Source organism: Megalopta genalis, chromosome 9 (assembly GCF_051020955.1).
Source record: "Megalopta genalis isolate 19385.01 chromosome 9, iyMegGena1_principal, whole genome shotgun sequence".
Taxonomy (NCBI): Eukaryota; Metazoa; Arthropoda; class Insecta; order Hymenoptera; family Halictidae; genus Megalopta; species Megalopta genalis.
This window is the reverse complement of record NC_135021.1, coordinates 18,592,832-18,611,766: the sequence shown is the minus strand read 5'-3', so window position 1 is coordinate 18,611,766 and position 18,935 is coordinate 18,592,832. Positions and strand designations below refer to the sequence as shown.

Sequence of the window (18,935 nt, the reverse complement as noted above, 5' to 3'; positions counted from 1 at the left end):
CTCTTTCTGTGGCAAATCAAGCCCGGCTTCTGAGCGAAGCCCTGACCGCATATGTCGCAAGTATAAGGCCTCATGCCTGTGTGTATCAGCATGTGCTGTTCCTGAGCGTTCCTCCTGCGGAACGTTTTACCGCAGAACGAACAGGAATAGGGCCTGAGGCCCTCGTGGATCCTCAGGTGGATCTCGAGATCCCTCTTCTGGCCGAAAGTCTTCCCGCAGGTGGGGCACACCACCTTCTCCTTCTTCGTGTGCCAGAGCAGGTGCTGCTCCAGGCTGTGCTCAGTGGACAGGCAACGCTTGCATATGCTGCATTCGAAAGCTGGCTTGCAGTGCCTGTACCTCATGTGCGCCTTCGAGGCCGGGACGCTCTTCGAGGCGTGCCCGCAAACGGTGCAGATGATGGGCGGAGCGTCGTTGTGCACCTGATTCGTGTGCTGCTTCAGGTCGTTCTTCAGCTTGAACTTCTTCTGGCAGACCGCGCAGCAGTACTGGTAGCTGCTGGTGTGCTTGCGAATGATGTGGTCCTTCAGGGTCCACTTGTTCGTGCTTTTGTACTCGCAGATCGTGCAGGGATACGTCAGCGGTCCGTGTTTCTCGTTGCTGTGCAACCTCAGCTCGTTCTTCAGACGGAACACCCGGTTGCAAGAGCTGCACCGGTGCTTGTACGTTTTCAGGTGCGCCACGAGCTGAGACTTCTGGAAGAACTCTTTGTCGCAGTGGTCGCACTTCAAGGGCTCGCTGGATTTGATCCTGGCGGCTTCTGGCGCGATTTCTGCGGTCGGCGATACTAAGACTTTCGCGCCTTTCGCCGGCAACTTGCGAGCAGAACAGCGAATTCTTCGGCTTGGTGTTGCTTCTTCTAGTAATCGTTGCTTAGAGTGATTGGTGATATTTATTTCGGCGGATCCGTCGGCGTACTTTGGATATTTCTGAGGATTGTAGATTTCATCCAGCGACCGGGAGCTAAAACAGATGAAACGAAACCTTGTTAAAGCGTGATCGTGGAGTCGCGGAGCGTAGTTATACAGGGTGTCCTGAAATTATGGTATCTCCGGGAAATACCATATGATAAATGATACTCGATTTATTTGATATATCTTTGCAACGCTTTGAAAACATAATCTATGCGATTCGAAACATTTTTTAACTACATAAATTACAAAACAATTTACTGGCTCTCGTTTACATTTTGTTCTGGAACACTTTTCAAGGTACGATATTTCTGGTTCGAGTATAATTTCGTTTTCCTGAATTCCGTTTAATCTTTCGCACTTTTCAGATGTACGTTTCGTCGATTTTTTTCTCCATTGTTATCCGTATCTTCGTCCCCCGACGTCGAATATTGTTCTATAATTCTCTTTCTTTCTCGATTTTCCTTGAAATCATTAGTCACCAATTCTTCTTCGCTACCCGTTCTGTCCCATGGGTGAAATAATTTCTAAAATTTAATATTAAATTTTAAGTTTCATATTCAACTGTATAGTACGTATATCGCGTAAATTCTTTCTAACCGCATTAATTAAATTGATTATTCGACTAAAGCAACTGTCCAAAAAAACGAGATTAACTTGTTAAATACTAATCAATCAAAATTACCTTCGTCACCGCCTTCGGACATTATCAATAATAAATATCTCAATTTAAGTATATAAATAGACTTAGGCCACTTCCAAAATAAACTACTCAATTAATCAATTAGTCTTCCGTTTCGCGCGTTTGTAAGTCTCCAGATATTCCTTAACTATATTCTTAAGCGACACTGTTTTCAGGGGAGGCAGCGGCCCAGGGTGTTGCTTCCGGTGGGCAACGAGGCTCGGCCTTTGTGAGAAATCTCGGCCGCAGATGTCGCAAACGTACGGCTTTTCGCCGGAATGGGCGACGATGTGTCTCTCCAAAGGACTCAGCCATCGGAACGTCTTCCCGCAAACCGGGCACGTGTTGGGCTTCTCCTTCGAGTGCAGTCGCATGTGCGTCGAATAATTGTAATCACGGATCACCTTGCCGCATTCCCGACAGGCCACAGAGCTCCTCTTTATCATGTCCGAGTGCCATTGTTTGTGCTTCTCCAAGGACTCCAACGACTCCAAATAACGGTTGCATTTGGCGCATCGATACGGATGGTCGTCGTGCTTGCGCTTCATGTGACCGAGAACTTCGTTGTGATTCTCGAACACGGCGCCGCAGATGAAACACCTTTCAGTGAAGTGATCCTGCCTCATGTGTCGAGTCAGGTCACCCTTCACCTTGAACTCCTTCGCGCAAATCTCGCAAACGTAAGCGCACTCGTCCCTGTGCTGTCGAAGAATATGATCTCTCAATGTATTCTTGTTCCGGGTTTTGAAGTCGCATTCGGTGCACCTGTATTGGTACGCTTGCACCGGCATCGCACGAATCGTTTGCCCGTGGCTTTCTCGGACGTGCGACATTATCTCCGGCTTGGTTCGGAATACCTGAGTGCAGGTGTTACATGGATACCTGTAGGACAACATGTGATCCACGAGGCCAGATTTCTGGTAGAATACTTTGCCGCAACGGTCGCAGTAGCGAGGCTTACGTCCGTTTCCATTGCTCGCCTCGGATCTCTTTCTGGTCTGCTCTTTGGAATCAGCTGACGGAAAATTACTTGCTGCATTTGTGATTAATTTTCCGGCCGGCTGGCGACCGTCCAATCGCGTAGGAGCCGCTAACTTGGGCACGTTTTGGATTTTCCAGTCGTAGAGTGGAGAGTTTATATTTTGAACGTCTCCCAAGGGATCCAGCAGGAAACTAAAACAGATGAGAATAAGTCTCGTTAGAATGTGATGTGTACAGAGAATGGGTTATCAATAATAATTTTGATAAATTGCTAACTTACTTGGAACATTGTAACTGCGAGGTTCTAAACGTGTGCGACAATTTCGGTGTTAAACATAGTAAAAAATCGGTAGGATATTCGGCGAAGCTGATAAAAATGGTTGACGGAAAATATTTTGAAATTTTTAGTAATAATTGTTCCATTTTGTCCATCGCAAATATTAGGGGAGGGGGGAAGTAATGTCGTTTCTGTGCACGTCGACATTCGTTTGCCATTTATCAGCTCACCACTTCCAAGTCGTGCCGAAGACATTTTAAGGTTAGAGTGACTTGTTTTCTCGTAAATAATATAACCTTAAATGTTCTTTCTCGCTATTTATGGTGAAACGATCAGCCAAATACCAGGAGGATATTCGTTATTTTCAGAATTGTGATCTCGAATTAATTGGCCACATTTCCGACATATTATGAAGGACCTATCTATCAGAGACTCCCGCGATTCTAGGTTGCGCTTGCATTTCTTCCACTGATGCGGCAGATCGCCATGTTTGCTCGCCATGTGACTCACGAAGGCTCTATTGTGTTTGAACACAGTGCTGCGGATGAAACATTTTGTAACGAAGTGATCCTCCTTCGTGCGTTGAATTCTGGGAACGATTCTGGTCCCTTTTCCAAGTAACATTTCAACTTATTTATAACAAAGTGATTGTCGACGGGCGCCGCCATGCATAATGCTGACCCCCATTTTCCTCTCAATTAATCATTGAATCAGTTCATTATTGAAGTATTTATAAACATGCGTATATTTAGACTGCTATTTAAAATTCATTTTTTTTTACATTTCACTGTAAAATTACGGAAACTGATCCCGAAGTACACAAAAAAGTACCAACTTTCAAAACGTGTTATTTAACGCGTTGATTACTATGAATATGCACTTTATTCATGATTCTTCTCTGGGTCAAAATCAGATGCTCGCTGCTTCCTACTCTTTTCTCTTTTCAAATACCATTTTTAAACCAAACTTAATTCCTCTACCTAATTGATGCTCATATATTGTGCACATGACAATACAGTAAATTCTGCCTAATTGATGCGCAGATCCGATTATTCAACTCTTGCTAAATTAAGATTTCATTGAAGAGAATACGAAAGAATATGTTTATATCATGCGTGGAGCATGATATATCAAGTCAAGATAGCAGGGACCAGAAGGGTGGCACGCAGAACACGAGACATTTCTCCATAAATAACTGAAAAACCGGTCCACGCTAAATAGATCTACGCGACAAGGATCGAAGGATTCCAACACAGGAATAGCGGGCACAATTACGACACGAGAATTGGCTCAGAATTAATCTTTAATCGAGTGCGATGAACAAATCGGGCAGCCACGTGGCTGCGCCCAAGTGTCCGCGCTTTTTACAATGTTCCGCGGAAGCTGTTCGTTCGGTATGCTAATTCGGTATCATAGATTTTGTCGCGAAACGACGCTCGCTAAAACGCGGATTACAATCGGCGCGATTACAATTTGAGTTTCGAGCCGAGTAGCGATTTATCGCAGGCGATAACTCATTCAAGACGATCATTTCATATGGAAAAGTGACGTCACGAAGCTGCAACGTCGCAGTACACTCACACAGACGCCAGATCTTTACGTAACAACACGCATTTAGCACGAATTAAAAATAAAAATTAGGAGACATACCGTCGAAGATTAAATCGATTGACAAATTAACCCTTTGAACTCGACGTCGTTTTAACACGAAATCCAAAATAGTTTTTCTTACAGTATTTTTTAAAATATAAACAGATTATTCGATAATGTTGACATTATTTAGAAAACTCGAGTGCAAAGGGTTAAGATTGACGAAACTAATTAACTAAACATTAAAAAAACCTTATTGCATATTTTTCTCGCGTTCTTTTGCGAGGAATCATCCGACGCCCGCTTGTGGATACGTATTTCGGGGACACACTTTATATAATTCCACTCTGAAGGCAATCGCGAAATGAACTGCACTTGGAAAAAGGTGCATTTGAAATACGAAACAAAACGATCCACGAAAGGATAAGTCACATTTTTAAAAGAAGAACGATTATGGAAACATTTTCTGCCTCTGGCATTGCGGTTTACCATTATTATTAGCGTATTATCACTGTGGGTATTTAACATAGTCATTGAAAAAGTTCGTACTTTCGTTCGAGAACGTTTCACGTATGACTATAATAAATTCTCCCTAATTGACGCTTAAGTCGTACACAAAAATGGATAATTTGGGAAGAGAAGATACGATTATACAAGTCTTGCGGTTATACAGGGTGTCCCATAATTATAGTACTTTAGAAAGAGATTCCCGAGATTATTCGAAGCAACTTTTTCCTTTACAAAAATGTTCTCCGAGGCATCGTTCACGAGTTATTAACGAAAAACAGTGGCCAATGAGCGATCGCGTACGACTGACGCCCCGCCCTCGCGATCACTGCCACTGCGTCAGACGCAGCAGGCGCGACCCGGCATTGGCCGCAAGGGCGGAGCGTCAGCCGAGCTCGCGCCCTCATTGGTCAGTGCTTTTCGTTAATAACTCGTGAACGAAGCCGCGGATCGCATTTTCGCTCAGGAAAAAGTTACTTCAAATCACCTTAGGAACCTCTCGCTTCAGTTTTTGTAATTATCGATTGTGAACAATTACGTAAACGAGACGCAAGGCTCGAATAATCGTATCACCTCTCCCCGAATCGTCCATTTTTCTGCGCAATTAGGAACAAATTATCGTACATGCAAAAGAATAAACTCGGATTGCAAAACCTTGTCATATCTCATAGATTATTGATTGAATTAGTTGATCGCCAGTTCCATCAGAAAAACTGATAAGTTTATTCACACGTTTCCGACGCTGATTTGACTGTTATTTACAAAAGAAGCTCGAGTAGGAAAGCGAAACAATTCGAACAATTTTAGAATAAATCAATTCACACATCCTGCTTATGTCGTGTGTTCGTACAAATGCTTCAGCTTTCCCGGTCAAGCAAGCCGCCAGTTGTCCGAGCCTGGCTCACAGAAGATGCTCTAATTAATTAATATCCTGTTTCACGTGCTTGTACGTCTCGAGAAAGTCCGTGACTATTTCTTTCAGCGATATCGTCGGCACAGACGGCTGCGGCCCGGGATGTTGTCGCGTCCAGTGTTTAAGGAGCCACACTTTCTGCGAGAACTTTTTCCCGCACATGCCGCAGACGTACGGCTTTATGCCGGAATGGGTGAGCAGGTGGACCTGCATGGCGCTCGGCTTCTGCACGCGTTTCCCGCAGATTGGGCACATGTTCGACATCATGTCGTTGTGCTTGAACATGTGCGTCAGAACGTTGTAATCACGTACCTGTTTGCCGCATTTCGGGCACGTCACCACGGATCTCTTTTTCATCTTCGCGTGCCATTTTTCATGCTTCTTCAGAGCCGCCAGCGATTCCGAGTAGTGGTTGCATTTGGCGCATTGATACGGATGGTTCGCGTGCTTCCGTTTCATGTGACCCACGAAGGATCGATGGTACTTGAACACGATGCCGCAGATGAAACACTTTTTCGTGGTGTGTTCCGTCTTCAGGTGCTGGGTCAGGTCGGCCTTCACCTTGAACTCATCCGCACAAATCTCGCAGGAATACGCGCACTCATCGATGTGCAGCCGAAGAATGTGATCCCGCAATGTATTCTTGTTCCGGGTTTTGAAGGTGCACATGGGGCACGGGTACGGCCACTTTTGTGTTGGCGAGGAGACGAGCAGCTTGTATTTTTCTTGGACATGGAAAATTATCTTCAGCTTAGTTTTTCGAAGAACTCACGAGGATCCTCGATTGTCCTCGATTCTAAGGGGTCTTTGTAAGGCGATAGTAAATAGGGTGTCTCGAAAATTTCCTGCAATCCCGAAATGGGAGATTCCTGAGGTCATTTGAAGCAACTTTCTCCTTTGCGAAAATTTTCTCCGAGGCTTCGTTTACGAGTTATTAAACGGAAAACACTGGCCAATGAGAGACAAGCTCTAGGCGGCGCGCGGCGCGTGGTCACTGTTTTTCGTTAATAACTCGTGAACGAAGCCTCGTAGAATATTTTCGCTAAGGAAAAAGTTGCTTCAAATGACCTCAGGAATCCCCTATTTTCAGATTGCGAGACATTATTGGGACACCCTGTATATATATCATTATCATTGAGGACTTGTGTATTGTAATCTTGCAAAGACCCGTTAAAATCGAAGTCGGACAATTGGGGTCATCCCTTTTTCAGTGCAGATGCTACACGGATACCTGTACGGCATCAATCGTCTGCGAATTTATTATTTATTTAATTTATTAATAATAAATTAAATTAATTTTAATTTCTAATGATTTAAATTAATTTTAATTTCTAGTAGATTTAATTTATTAATTAAATTTACTTAATTTTTATTTCCAGTAGAAATTATTGCACAAGCAAGAAACGAGGGGTTTCTCGGGTAATTTGAAGTAACTTGTGCCTTTGCGAGAATGCAATCCGCGACTTCGTTTGCGAGTTATTAAGGAAAAACGGTGACCAATGAGAGGCGAGATTTAACTGGCGCGAGGCGGCCGAGCCAATGAGCGGTTAATATTCCCGACTAGCATTGCGCAACGTTTCTATTTGCCGTCGAAAGTTTTTCTATAATTTGCTACAATATGCTATAGTATTATTATAATTCAAACGGCCGCCTCGAGCTTATCTCTAATCTCGCCTCTCATTGGTCACTGTTTTTCCTTAATATTAATTATATATATATATATATATATTAATAATATATTATTATTATTATATTATATATTATATATATTATTATATATTATTATTATTATATTTTTTATTAATATATTAATAATATATTATAATATATTATATATATTCCAGAGATCGCATTTTCGCTCACGAGAAAAACCGTTTCAAATGACCTCACGAGGAACCCCTAATTTCTTGCTTGTACAAATAATCTTGGGACACCCTGTAGAGTCCTAGAGGCCTTACCATCAAGAGACAATAAATCATATCCGGAGTTCTTGATTAATTTTTCCGGCGATTGATCACAGTCCATCGGCGTATTATCTGCTAACGTGAACACGTTTAGGATTTTCCAGGCGCAGGATTCGTCTACATTTTGAGCGTCTTCGTAAGGATCCAGCGTGGAACTAAAACAGATCAAAGTGCATGATTGAAATGTTTCAACAATGAGCTTCTTAATGTGTCGATCGGGATATTTGAGGGATATTCTAGAAAATGTGGTGATCTCTTCCTAATTTTCCTTCAGCTTGTGAAGAAAAATGGACAACAAGATTATTCGAGCCTCGCAGCTCATTTTCAGAGTTGCCGATTGTCAACAATTACAAGAACGAGCTGCAAGGCTCTCGAATAATCGTATCTACTTTTCCCAAAGTTGTTCATTTTTGTTTGCAAGCCGATGGAAAATTTGGGAGAATTTACTGTACGTCGAAATTTGTAGTAAAACTTGTTAGAAATTCTTGTTACAAATTGCGACGTATTTTTATACTTGTCATTATTTCTAGCGTCATTTTATTTCTCAATGGTTACTTAAACAAGTTATGATTCTTACAATGTGTACAATATTGCATACGCGTATTAGAATTAAAAAACTTCTAGACTAGAATTAAACTAAACTAGAATTAAAAAGGTTTGAGGAATTGATAACGACAAAATATATGCACTCTGAGAACTTGTTGCTTTAATTTTATTACAATAGTTCTCATCTCACGCATGTCAACACGTACACCCTATGTTTTGGTAATGCGCGTGCTTCGCCTTCGAGCTCTTATTTCCTAACGTCCCTACATCCGGCCGCGCTGCACTTGTATCTGTTCTCAGATATCTTTTGAATTCTGAACTATCGTCGCTAGATGAGTCGCTGTCTCCGCCGATCCACGGTCTCGTATACTCCATTGGCGTAGACGTTCGTTGAGACCCCAACTTTTTCTGCACAACATGGCGATCGTTAGGCCGAACTCCCGTGATTCGGTACAGGCCGAGATATTTTGAATGAAACTTCAGTCCATACCCCACTTGTGTCCTTTTTTATGGCAATCAGTTCGTCTTCCTTATACCGCCTTTCTTCTCGTTTGTCGTCGGATATCGTCTCGGCCGTCCTGAAATTTCCTTTCGATTAATTCACGTTTATATTCGCTTGCAATATGGAGCACGTTTATCTCGTTCACATCACACACGTGCTCTCTTTTAAAATTATTTTTCTTTCAATTTATTAATTAAAACGGTGCCCCTAGTTCCGCCGTGTTCAAAAAAACCTGTGCCGATTAAAATCGGTGTGAAATCCCCCTAAGGTTTTGTTACCGCTCGACCAAAACGTATTTCACTTCCACAAAGGCAGGGAGCTCCAATTCGAGTATACTTATCCGTTCGCATTAAGCACATTGTAACATCTATCGTTCGCCATGTTTAAAACCGCGTTGCCAAATCGTCATCGCGACGTTTCGAGCACTTCGACGCAACGCGAACTCGCTCACCGCGCACCGAAAACACTCCACATATTGAAACTTCCGTTGCCGCGATTGTCGCGCCGTCCCGGTGCAAGCCAAAACTCCCATAAAGCACTGCTGCTCTCGTGCACTTCTCGTTTGCCGTCATTTCCTTGAATTAATTCACTCGAAGATCCGCTAATAGTGATTATCTGGTTTGAGAAAATGGTAACGACAAAACATTCAGGATTAATTATGAATATGAATGTATGAATTTTTTAACTGTGAATAACGACCCTTCGTTTCAATTGAACGCTTTCTCTTTCGCTTAGGGAAAGCGACTGTTACCGTTAGAACGCAATAGTTCTTCCCCTCTCTCTCTCTCGACATACACGCAGCATATACACATGCACACTGCATGTTTTGGAAATGCTTCGCCCAACGTACAACCGACCCACCGCCGTCTTCGAATTCTTTTTCATTTTCTAACGTCGTTGCAGTATTATTGATTTCAATACATGATTGATAATACACACCTGCAATTAAGAAATGATCTGTGATGACACCAGCGACAAAGAACAAACTATTTACTGATGAAATTTACATTGCTAGATTTACACGTGAAGAACATGTACATTTTTAATATATTAGTAGATATATTTTTAATATATAATATAATATATATAAGAATTTTTAAGAATATTCTTCAAAAACAAAACAATATTTCTTAAAGAATCGTTTAAGAAATAACATTTCAACGTTAAATTCGCGCTTCGTAATCAATATTATATATTGATACACTTTCAACTTTACACGACGAAACGAGTTCCACTGTTAATTGAACAATCAACAAAGTAACTTACCCCAACAGACATACTAGTTGCCGTCCGCCGCAATATAGACACTCTAATAACGTCCACGAATGGAATTTTTAAGAAAACTTTAATTAAAGTTTGCATTGTCCAAACCTAACTATATATATATATATATATCGTCCTTCATTCTGTGTACACAGTAATCCTTCAAACAATTCGCAAAAAATATTTCAGGTTATATTTAAATAATTCCACTCTTATAAACAATCACAAAATGAACTCCATTTGTAAAAAAAAGTGCATTTGATATTCGTAAAGAAAGTGAGCTACAAAATTATAGCTTTGATTCCGAGAAGGTGAACGTGATCTGCGAAAGTATGAATTCAGATTTGGAAAACCTGTACGATTATTCAGTATTTATTCACACGATTCCGATACTGAGAGTATAATATGCACTTATTCGTATTTATTTTAGGTAAAGCGGTCGATTTGCTATTTATAAAAACATTGCTTCATTTTTGGTTATGTCTCGCGAGCCGTTAGTTGCCCGTGCCTGATTTATATGTTGAATGTCCAAATATGTCCACGCAGTTGCTGCAGAGAATTAATCAGCGTCAATGGACTTAACTATATTTATATACATACTCTTTAACTATATTTTTTATCGATATTGATGACAGAGGCGGTTGTGGTGCAGGATGTGGTCGCCTTCGGTGGTCACGGAGTCCGGATTTTCGCGACAATTTCTGCCCAGAAATGTCGCGAACGAACGGCTTTTCGCCAACATGGCCGAAAAGTCGCTCCGCTTGCGAGAGTATTTCCAGCAAATGAGACACGTGCGAGACTTTTCGTCAATGTGAATTAGCATGTGTGCTAAAATTCTGCGATCTCCAATTACTTCACCATATCTCGGACATACTATGGAGGACCTCTTTGTAATGTTTGAGCGCCATTGCATACAGTAGCAGACATACATGTAAGTATATACATATACAATACATATATATATATATATATATATATATATATATATATATATATATATATATATAAGTATATAATTTTGTTTAAAACTGGACTAAATGACTTGAATTTTAGGTTATGTCTCGCGAGCCGTCGGTTGCCCGGGCCTGACTTACAGAATGCCCTAACACGTCCACCCAATGTTGCTGCATAAAATTAATCAGTGTCAATGCTCTTCTGTTTTGCATACCGGCACATCCCGAGAAACGTCCTTAACTGTACTTTTTACAGATCCTGATGGCGGAGGCTGTTGCGGTCCAGGATGTTGTCGGCGCCGATGGCGGCGGAGCGCCTTTTCCTCCGAGAACTTTTTCTCGCAGACATCGCAGGCGAACGGCTTTTGGCCGGAATGGTCGAGAAGATGTATCTTCAAGCTGCTGAGCCTGCGGAAGTATTTCTTGCAGATGGGACATGTGTTCGATTTCCGGTCGTTATGCATCAGCATGTGTGCCGAGAATTTGTAATCCCGGATCAATTTACCACACTTCGGACACGTGACGGAGGACCTCCTCGCGATGTCCGAGTGCCATTTCATGTGTCGGTCCAGGGTCACCTGGGACTCCAGGGTACGTTTGCATCTCTTACATTGGTACGGCTGGTCGCCGTGGTTGTTCGCTATGTGACTAACGAGGGCTCTCTGATCCCTGCAGACGCTGCCGCAGATGAAACACTTCGTGACGAGGTGGTCCAGTTTCATGTGATGGGTCAGGTCGCTCTTCACCTTGAACTCCCTCGGGCAGATCTCGCAGACGTACGCGTACTTGTCGGTGTGCTGGCGAAGAATGTGTTCCGTCAATGTCCTGCTGTTTTGGGTCTTGAAGTCGCACTCGGTGCAAGGGTATTGGTATGTTTCCACAGGCGCGGACACCGGCAACCCGTGTTTCTCTTGAACATGCAACATTATCTCTGTTTTAGTGCGGAAGAACTCGGTACAAACGTTGCACGGATACTTGTACGACATCATGTGGCTGCGGAGATTGGACTTCAGGTAGAACACCTTGCCGCAACGGTCGCAATACAGAGGCCTGCAGCCCTTTCCATTGTACGGCTTCTGCGCTTGATTCGACGGAATCGCTTCGGATCTTGCGGCGGTCTCGTCTCTCGAGTTAACAGGCGGCAAATTATTTTCGGAGTTCGGGATTAATGGTTCCGACGATTGCTGGTGACCGCCCGTTTGCGCGCAGTCTACTAATAGGTACACGTTTTGCATATTCCACTGGCAGAATTCATACATATTTTGAACGTCTCCGAAGGGATCCAGTGAGGAACTAAAACAGAGCAAAGTGCGTTTCGTTGAGATGTGATGTACTGCGAGAACGTGCGTGGTTTTACATGGACAGTCGATTTGATATCTTTTAACAGCGAGCTGCTCGGGTGTGTACAACAATCGAGATATTTGGGGATGTTGGAGAAAATATTTCGAACGTTTTTTTAGTCAAACTTGTTCTCTTTCGAACACAAATATTACAATTATTCTTACAAATCAGAATGTACTTTTATACTTATCGTTATTTCCTGTGTCATTTTATTTCTCGATATTATTTAAACGAATTAAGTAACATTTCAACTTATTTATAACAAAGTGATTGTCGACGGGCGCCGCCATGCATAATGCTGACCCCCATTTTCCTCTCAGTTTATCATTGAATCAGTTCATTATTGAAGTATTTATAAACATGCGTATATTTAGACTGCTATTTAAAATACATTTTTTTTTTTTTACATTTTACTGTAACATTATGGAAACTTATCCCGAAGTACACAAAAAGGTACCAACTCTGAAAACGTGTTATGTTCGCATTGGGTTCGGCACAGCTGTCACTTTCAAAAACCTAACGTAATGTGATCGATTAGAATACTATAGTCTTATAATACATCTATTAGAATACTATAGTCTTATGATACATCTATTAGAATACTATAGTCTTATAATACATCTATTAGAATACTATAGTCTTATGATACATCTATTAGAATACTATAGTCTTATAATACATCTATTAGAATACTATAGTCTTATGATACATCTATTAGAATACTATAGTCTTATAATACATCTATTAGAATACTATAGTCTTCTAGTACATCTATTAGAATACTATAATCTTCTAGTACATCTATTAGAATACTATAGTCTTCTAATAGACGCAATGGCTGCAGGGAATTAAACAATGTCAATTGACTCTTGTTTCACATGTTCGTAGGTCTCGATGACGTCCTTAACAATGTCTTTGATCGATACCGGCGGTAGCGGCGGTTTTGGCCCAGGATGCAGCCGCTTTCGGTGGTCACGGAGTCCCGATTTCCGCGCCAACTTTTGCCCGCAAATGTCGCAAACGTACAGCTTCTTGCCAGCATGGGCGAGAAGATGTAGCTGCAAGTCGCTCTGCCTCCGGAATGATTTCCCGCAAACGGAACACGTGCTAGGCTTTTTGCCGCTATGCTTCAGCATGTGTCTGGAGAGGTTGCAATCACGGATCAGTTTGCCGCATTTCGGACACGGTATGGAAGCCCTCTTCTTCATGTCCGTGTGCCATTGCGTATGCCGGTCCAGCGACTCCTGGGACTCCAAGGTGCGCTTGCATCTCTTGCATTGATACGGCTGTTCGCCGTGCTTGCTCTTCACGTGGTTGACCAGCGCTTTGTGGTGTTTGAACACGATGCTGCAGATGAAACACTTCGTGATCAGATGGTCCTGCTTCATGTGCTCGGTGAGGTCGCTCTTCACCTTGAACTCCCTCGGGCAGATCTCGCAGACGTACGCGTACTTGTCGGTGTGCTGGCGAAGAATGTGCTCCGTCAGTATCGTCTTGTTCCGGGTTTTGAAGTCGCAGTCGGTGCACGAGTACTGGTATCTCTCCACGGGCGCCGTGACCGGCAGCCCGTGTCTCTCTGTGACATGCAGCATGATCTCCAGCTTAGTGCGGAAGACCTCTGTGCAGATGCTGCAAGGATACCTGTACGACATCATGTGGTTGCGAAGATTGTACTTCTGGTAGAATACCTTGCCGCAACGGTCGCAGTACAGAGGCCTGCAGCCCTTTCCATTGTACGGCTCCTGCGCTTGATTCGATGGAATCGCTTCGGATCTTGTCGTGGCCGTCTTCTCTTTCGAGTTCGGAGACGGGAAATCATTTCCGGAGTTCGTGATTAATTTTTCCGACGATCGGCGACCGTCCGTTCTCGCGCAGTCTACTAATGTGTACACGTTTTGAATATTCCACTGGCCGAATTCGTACATATTTCGAACGTCTCCGAAAGGATCCAGCGATGAACTAAAACAGATCAAAGTCCGTTTCGTTAGATTGCGATGTACCGAGACGGTTTGAAATCTTTTAACAGCGAGCTTCTCACGTGCGTATAACATAATAGGGATGTTTAGGGATGTTGGAGAATATATTTCGACACTTTTAGTATAACTTGTTTTCCCTTACCTATCGGACGAATATTGAAATTCTTATTAAGTTATATTAAGTATTTATGCTATATTAGTATGAAGTATTTATATTAGTGTAAGTGTTTATACTATACTACTATATTATTAAGTATTATACTATATTATATTAATTCTTATTAAGTATTTATATACTTATCATTATTTCTAATATCATTTTATTTTTCAATATTATATAAACAGATACATATACATTATATTTATACACCATTTCCGGATTTCGAGACATTTTTAGGACACCCTGTATATATAATCTATTTATATTATATATATTATATTTATATATATATTTTTTTTATTATACACACATATATATATATATATATATATTTATATATAATATTATTATTTATACATATATTTATATATATATTTATTTATTTTATATATATATATATATATATATATATATATATATATATATATATATATATTTATATACTGGAAAACCCACACAGAGCTAATTATTATTGACTTTAAGACATCAATAGTTACATTAAAACATTTGTCGCTTTTTTGATAAAGTAAATCACCAATATTTACCAATATTATACCAATTATTTTGAACGGCACTTATTGAAGAACACCCAGTACACCTGTAAAATTTATTTTTCCAAATCATCCAGAAACTATTTGTTCGGTTTTCACCGTGACTCGCGTACTTGCTGTACAAAATACTTTCAACTTTACACGATGGAACGCACTTCACCATTTCAGTGGAACAATCAACAAATCAGCTTACCCGTGCCGTCCGCCGCTGGATGAACTCTCTAATATAACATCCACGGAAAACCATACTTTTTCAGTCGCATAGGATTTTTATGAAAACTTCAATTGAATCGTCGTTGACGGTGGTACGGACGACGGTATAGTGAGCCTTATCTGATCATCTGGTGGTGGCTTGCATAACTTCGTTTGATTGTCTTCATTCTACTTACACAGTAATTCTCGAAACAAAAATTGCAAAATATATTTCAAGTTATATTTATACATATAGTTCACAAAATGAATTGCAAATGGTGCAAAATGGTGCATTTGGAATTCGAAAAGAAAAGTAAACATGATCTGCAAAAGGATGAATACGGATTGGGGAACCTGTACATATCTCACAGATTGTTGGTCGAGTTACGGTGTTAGTTGTATTAGAAAGACTGATAAGTTTGATGATACCCCATGGCACTGTGGGTAAAATATGCATTTATTCGGTTTTACTTTATTTACAAAGGAAGATTGGTAGGAAAGCTAAACAATTCAAACAATTTACAATTAAACAATTTGCATAACATAACTTGGCATAACCTGTACATGTCTCACAGATTGTCGGTCGAGTTATAGTGTTAGTTGTATTAGTTTAGTCACACGATTCTGATACTAAGGGTATAATATGCACTTATTCGTATTTATTTTAGGTAAAGCGGTCGATCTACTATTTATAAAAACATTGCTTCAGTTTTGGCTATATCTCGCGAGCCGTCAGTTGCCCCTGCCTGACTTATATGTAGAATGTCCAAATACATCCACGCAGTTGCTGCAGAGAATTAATCAGTGTTAATGGGCTTAACACTGAACTTACGTCGAGATTCAGTGAAATAGTATGAGCATCAGAGGGTCGTTATAGACCCTAGGAACGTAGCCACAACCACATGGCCCCACTTCGCTAAGAAGTTTGCCTTTGTCTGCTGCGAGGACTGTTGAACATCTCTGGTCTACACTGACCCCGGGATAGGAAAATGCGATAGAAAAATGCAGGACGGACGGCAGGGTGCGAAAGGGAGAGCCGGAGGTTCGGAGCCTCAATGAACTTGCGACATCTCTTTCGCTCCTTGCCCCCGATTCCTGATTCCAGATCGGTTGTAGCAGCGAGAACGTCGCGAGGAAGGCGTAGCCACCTCGAGGCCACGTCGCGAAGTTTCCCGCGTAATGCTTCTCTTGCGAGAAACACGGTCCTCTCGCGGTCGCGAGTGGCGACGCCTATGACTTCCGAGTTATTTGAACTCCTCGACTCCTGTATAAATTTTTATTTTGCATACAAACCCGCGGGCTACTTATTGCGGGTTTATACTACAGTATAAACGCAATAATATACTACAGCGGAGTAGCAATATTATATTAAAAATTGTACGATATTAAATTTGTATTGTAATGCACTTGAAATCATTTACTACAGACTATTTATTACAGCTTCCACAGAAAACTGCCGGTATAAATGTTTGTATAAATGCCCGAAACTCTTGAAAATATTCGGTTGGCAGGAAAAGTAAAAATGTTTTCCAGTTTGTTCGACGATCTTTTGCCATCTTTCTGGAAAACTTCACGATTCCGCGCTCATGAAACTTCCGGTACTTGTCAGTAAAAGACTCAATCAAGTGCGATTTCGAGGCTATCGTTATTATTGAAACTTTTACCATTTAAAAAGTTTTGTAAACTTCGAAATGAATGATAATCTGATGGTACAAAGTCGCGGCTATATACATGGTGTCCCAAAAATGTCTCGGATCATTTGAAGCAACTTTTTCCTTTACAAAAATTTTCTCCGAGGCACCGTTAACGAGTTATTAAACGGAAAACACTGGCCAAAGCTCTAGGCGGCGCGCGGCGGCCGAGCCAACGAGCGCGCGACGCCCAGTTCTGCTCATTGGCTCGGTCGCCTCGCGCCAGCCGAGCTCGCCTCTCATTGGTCACAGTTTTTCGTTAATAACTCGTTAACGGTGCCTCGGAGAAAATTTTTGTAAAGGAAAAAGTTGCTTCAAATGACCTGAGGAATCCACCACATTCGGATTGCGAGACATTTTTGGAACAATGCAATACCAAACGCTATCTATTGGTGCAAACCGAAATTACTTTCTTGCCAATCCAATAGCAACAGCGCTGTCTTTACGTTCCACATAAATCGTCGCGAGTCAATCGTTATTCACGATCGTCTTCTTGGTGCTGTATTTCTTAGTGAACTCCTGGACGATGTCCTTGACCGACATAACCGGAAGCTGCGGCAGTGGACCCTCGTGTCGCTTCCGATGGCAGATCAGTCCTGGCTTCTGCGTGAAAGCCTGCCCGCAGATGTCGCAGATGTACGGCTTCTTGCCGGTGTGGATGAGAACGTGCTGCTCCATGGCGCTTTGTCTCGAAAACGATTTCGCGCAAACCGGACACTGGTGCGGCTTCACGCCCGTATGCATCCGCATGTGCCTGTCGATGATGGAACTTAAAATCGTCTTGCCGCATATCGGACACACCATCCTCTCCCTCTCCTTGTGCCACAACATGTGCTGGTCCAGAATCTTCTGAGTGGACAGGCAACGTTTGCACATGCTACACTTGAATGGATGTTTATTATGGCAGCTCCTCATGTGATGCGTGAGGCTGTTGTTACTTTTATAAGAATTACCGCAAACGGGACATATCACGGCGGGCGCGTCGCTGTGCACCTGCCTGGTGTGCTGTCTCAGATCAGTCTTCAGTTTAAATTTTTTCAGGCAAATCGGACAACCGTGCGGATAATTGTTGGTATGCTTGCGGGTCACGTGGTCCCGCAACGACGCCTTGTTCGAGGTCTTGTACTCGCAGCCGGTGCACCGGTGCATCCTCGTCTCCGCCGCACCGTGCCTGTCCTTGCAATGCAACCGTAAGTCTCTGATCAGTCGGAATGCTTTCTCGCAGTAGTCGCAGTCGTACTTGTACGTTTTCATGTGCATCGTGAGCTGCGACTTGCGGCGAAACTGCTCACCACAATGGTCACATTTTACAGGTGCCTTCGGCGTCTTCCGCTGTATTTCGTTGGACTGCGTCTTTTCTACCGTTTCTATCGATCTTCTGGCGCATGGTAAATTATCACAGCTTCGGTTTACAATGGTTTTCCCGGATGTTGGTTCACCGTTTAATTTCGCGCGGCACGTCGACGCGCTCTTCGCTTTGATTTGGCAAAATCGCTTCTCGCTGGCGGTGATCCTCAGAGGATCTACTGCTGAGAAACTAAAACAGAGCAAATCAGATCGAATTCAAAATCAAGCTCAGACGTTTATTTGGAATCTACGAAGGAGTGCTCGGTATTTATTAGAAATTGAGAAATATTATTTATAATATAATATATATTTATATATATATATTATAATTATATTATAATAATATTATATAAATATAATAATAATATTATATATTATAATAATATATATATGTATTATTTATACATATAAGATATGTAGGATTGATGTAGGAAAATGTACGTTATAAACGCATGTAACAAATGCTTTTGTAAAAGTGGTGTAAATACCGATAAATACCTGTATTTATATAGCTTAAATTATCATACACTTTCTTCCTCGAATGTTCTTATTTTGATTTAATACTGAAATAACGTTCGATGTGATCAG

At 41.7% G+C, this 18,935-nt stretch overlaps 4 protein-coding genes and 1 long non-coding RNA gene across 5 annotated transcripts; 1 reads left to right on the top strand and 4 right to left on the bottom strand.

Moving 5' to 3' along the window:
- Nucleotides 1-824: 824 nt before the first annotated feature.
- Nucleotides 825-4,004, bottom strand: LOC117224842 (zinc finger protein 711-like). The gene is made up of 4 exons (XM_076524631.1): nucleotides 2,855-4,004; nucleotides 1,597-2,766; nucleotides 1,187-1,438; nucleotides 825-963 (listed from the first exon to the last, which is right to left on the bottom strand). The coding sequence occupies exons 1-2, from the start codon at nucleotides 3,067-3,069 to the stop codon at nucleotides 1,692-1,694; spliced, it is 1,290 nt and encodes a 429-aa protein (XP_076380746.1). The 5' UTR covers nucleotides 3,070-4,004; the 3' UTR covers nucleotides 825-963; nucleotides 1,187-1,438; nucleotides 1,597-1,691.
- Nucleotides 4,005-4,136: 132 nt separating this feature from the next.
- On the bottom strand, nucleotides 4,137-11,329 carry LOC117224840 (zinc finger protein 711). Its single transcript, XM_033478014.2, has 3 exons — nucleotides 11,305-11,329; nucleotides 7,820-7,980; nucleotides 4,137-6,586 (listed from the first exon to the last, which is right to left on the bottom strand). The coding sequence occupies exons 1-3, from the start codon at nucleotides 11,310-11,312 to the stop codon at nucleotides 5,868-5,870; spliced, it is 888 nt and encodes a 295-aa protein (XP_033333905.2). The 5' UTR covers nucleotides 11,313-11,329; the 3' UTR covers nucleotides 4,137-5,867.
- On the bottom strand, nucleotides 8,862-9,808 carry LOC143260041 (uncharacterized). The gene is made up of 2 exons (XR_013034143.1): nucleotides 9,152-9,808; nucleotides 8,862-8,949 (listed from the first exon to the last, which is right to left on the bottom strand). It is a non-coding gene; the product is annotated as an uncharacterized LOC143260041 (long non-coding RNA).
- On the top strand, nucleotides 10,447-13,454 carry LOC117224841 (uncharacterized). The gene is made up of 5 exons (XM_076524648.1): nucleotides 10,447-11,067; nucleotides 11,190-11,680; nucleotides 11,765-11,958; nucleotides 12,030-12,309; nucleotides 13,319-13,454. Exons 2-4 carry the CDS (start codon nucleotides 11,377-11,379, stop codon nucleotides 12,222-12,224), a joined length of 693 nt encoding a protein of 230 aa, XP_076380763.1. The 5' UTR covers nucleotides 10,447-11,067; nucleotides 11,190-11,376; the 3' UTR covers nucleotides 12,225-12,309; nucleotides 13,319-13,454.
- LOC117224838 (zinc finger protein 711) lies at nucleotides 12,780-17,467 on the bottom strand. Its single transcript, XM_033478011.2, has 2 exons — nucleotides 15,311-17,467; nucleotides 12,780-14,389 (listed from the first exon to the last, which is right to left on the bottom strand). Exon 2 carries the CDS (start codon nucleotides 14,353-14,355, stop codon nucleotides 13,279-13,281), a length of 1,077 nt encoding a protein of 358 aa, XP_033333902.2. The 5' UTR covers nucleotides 14,356-14,389; nucleotides 15,311-17,467; the 3' UTR covers nucleotides 12,780-13,278.
- Nucleotides 17,468-18,935: the final 1,468 nt, after the last annotated feature.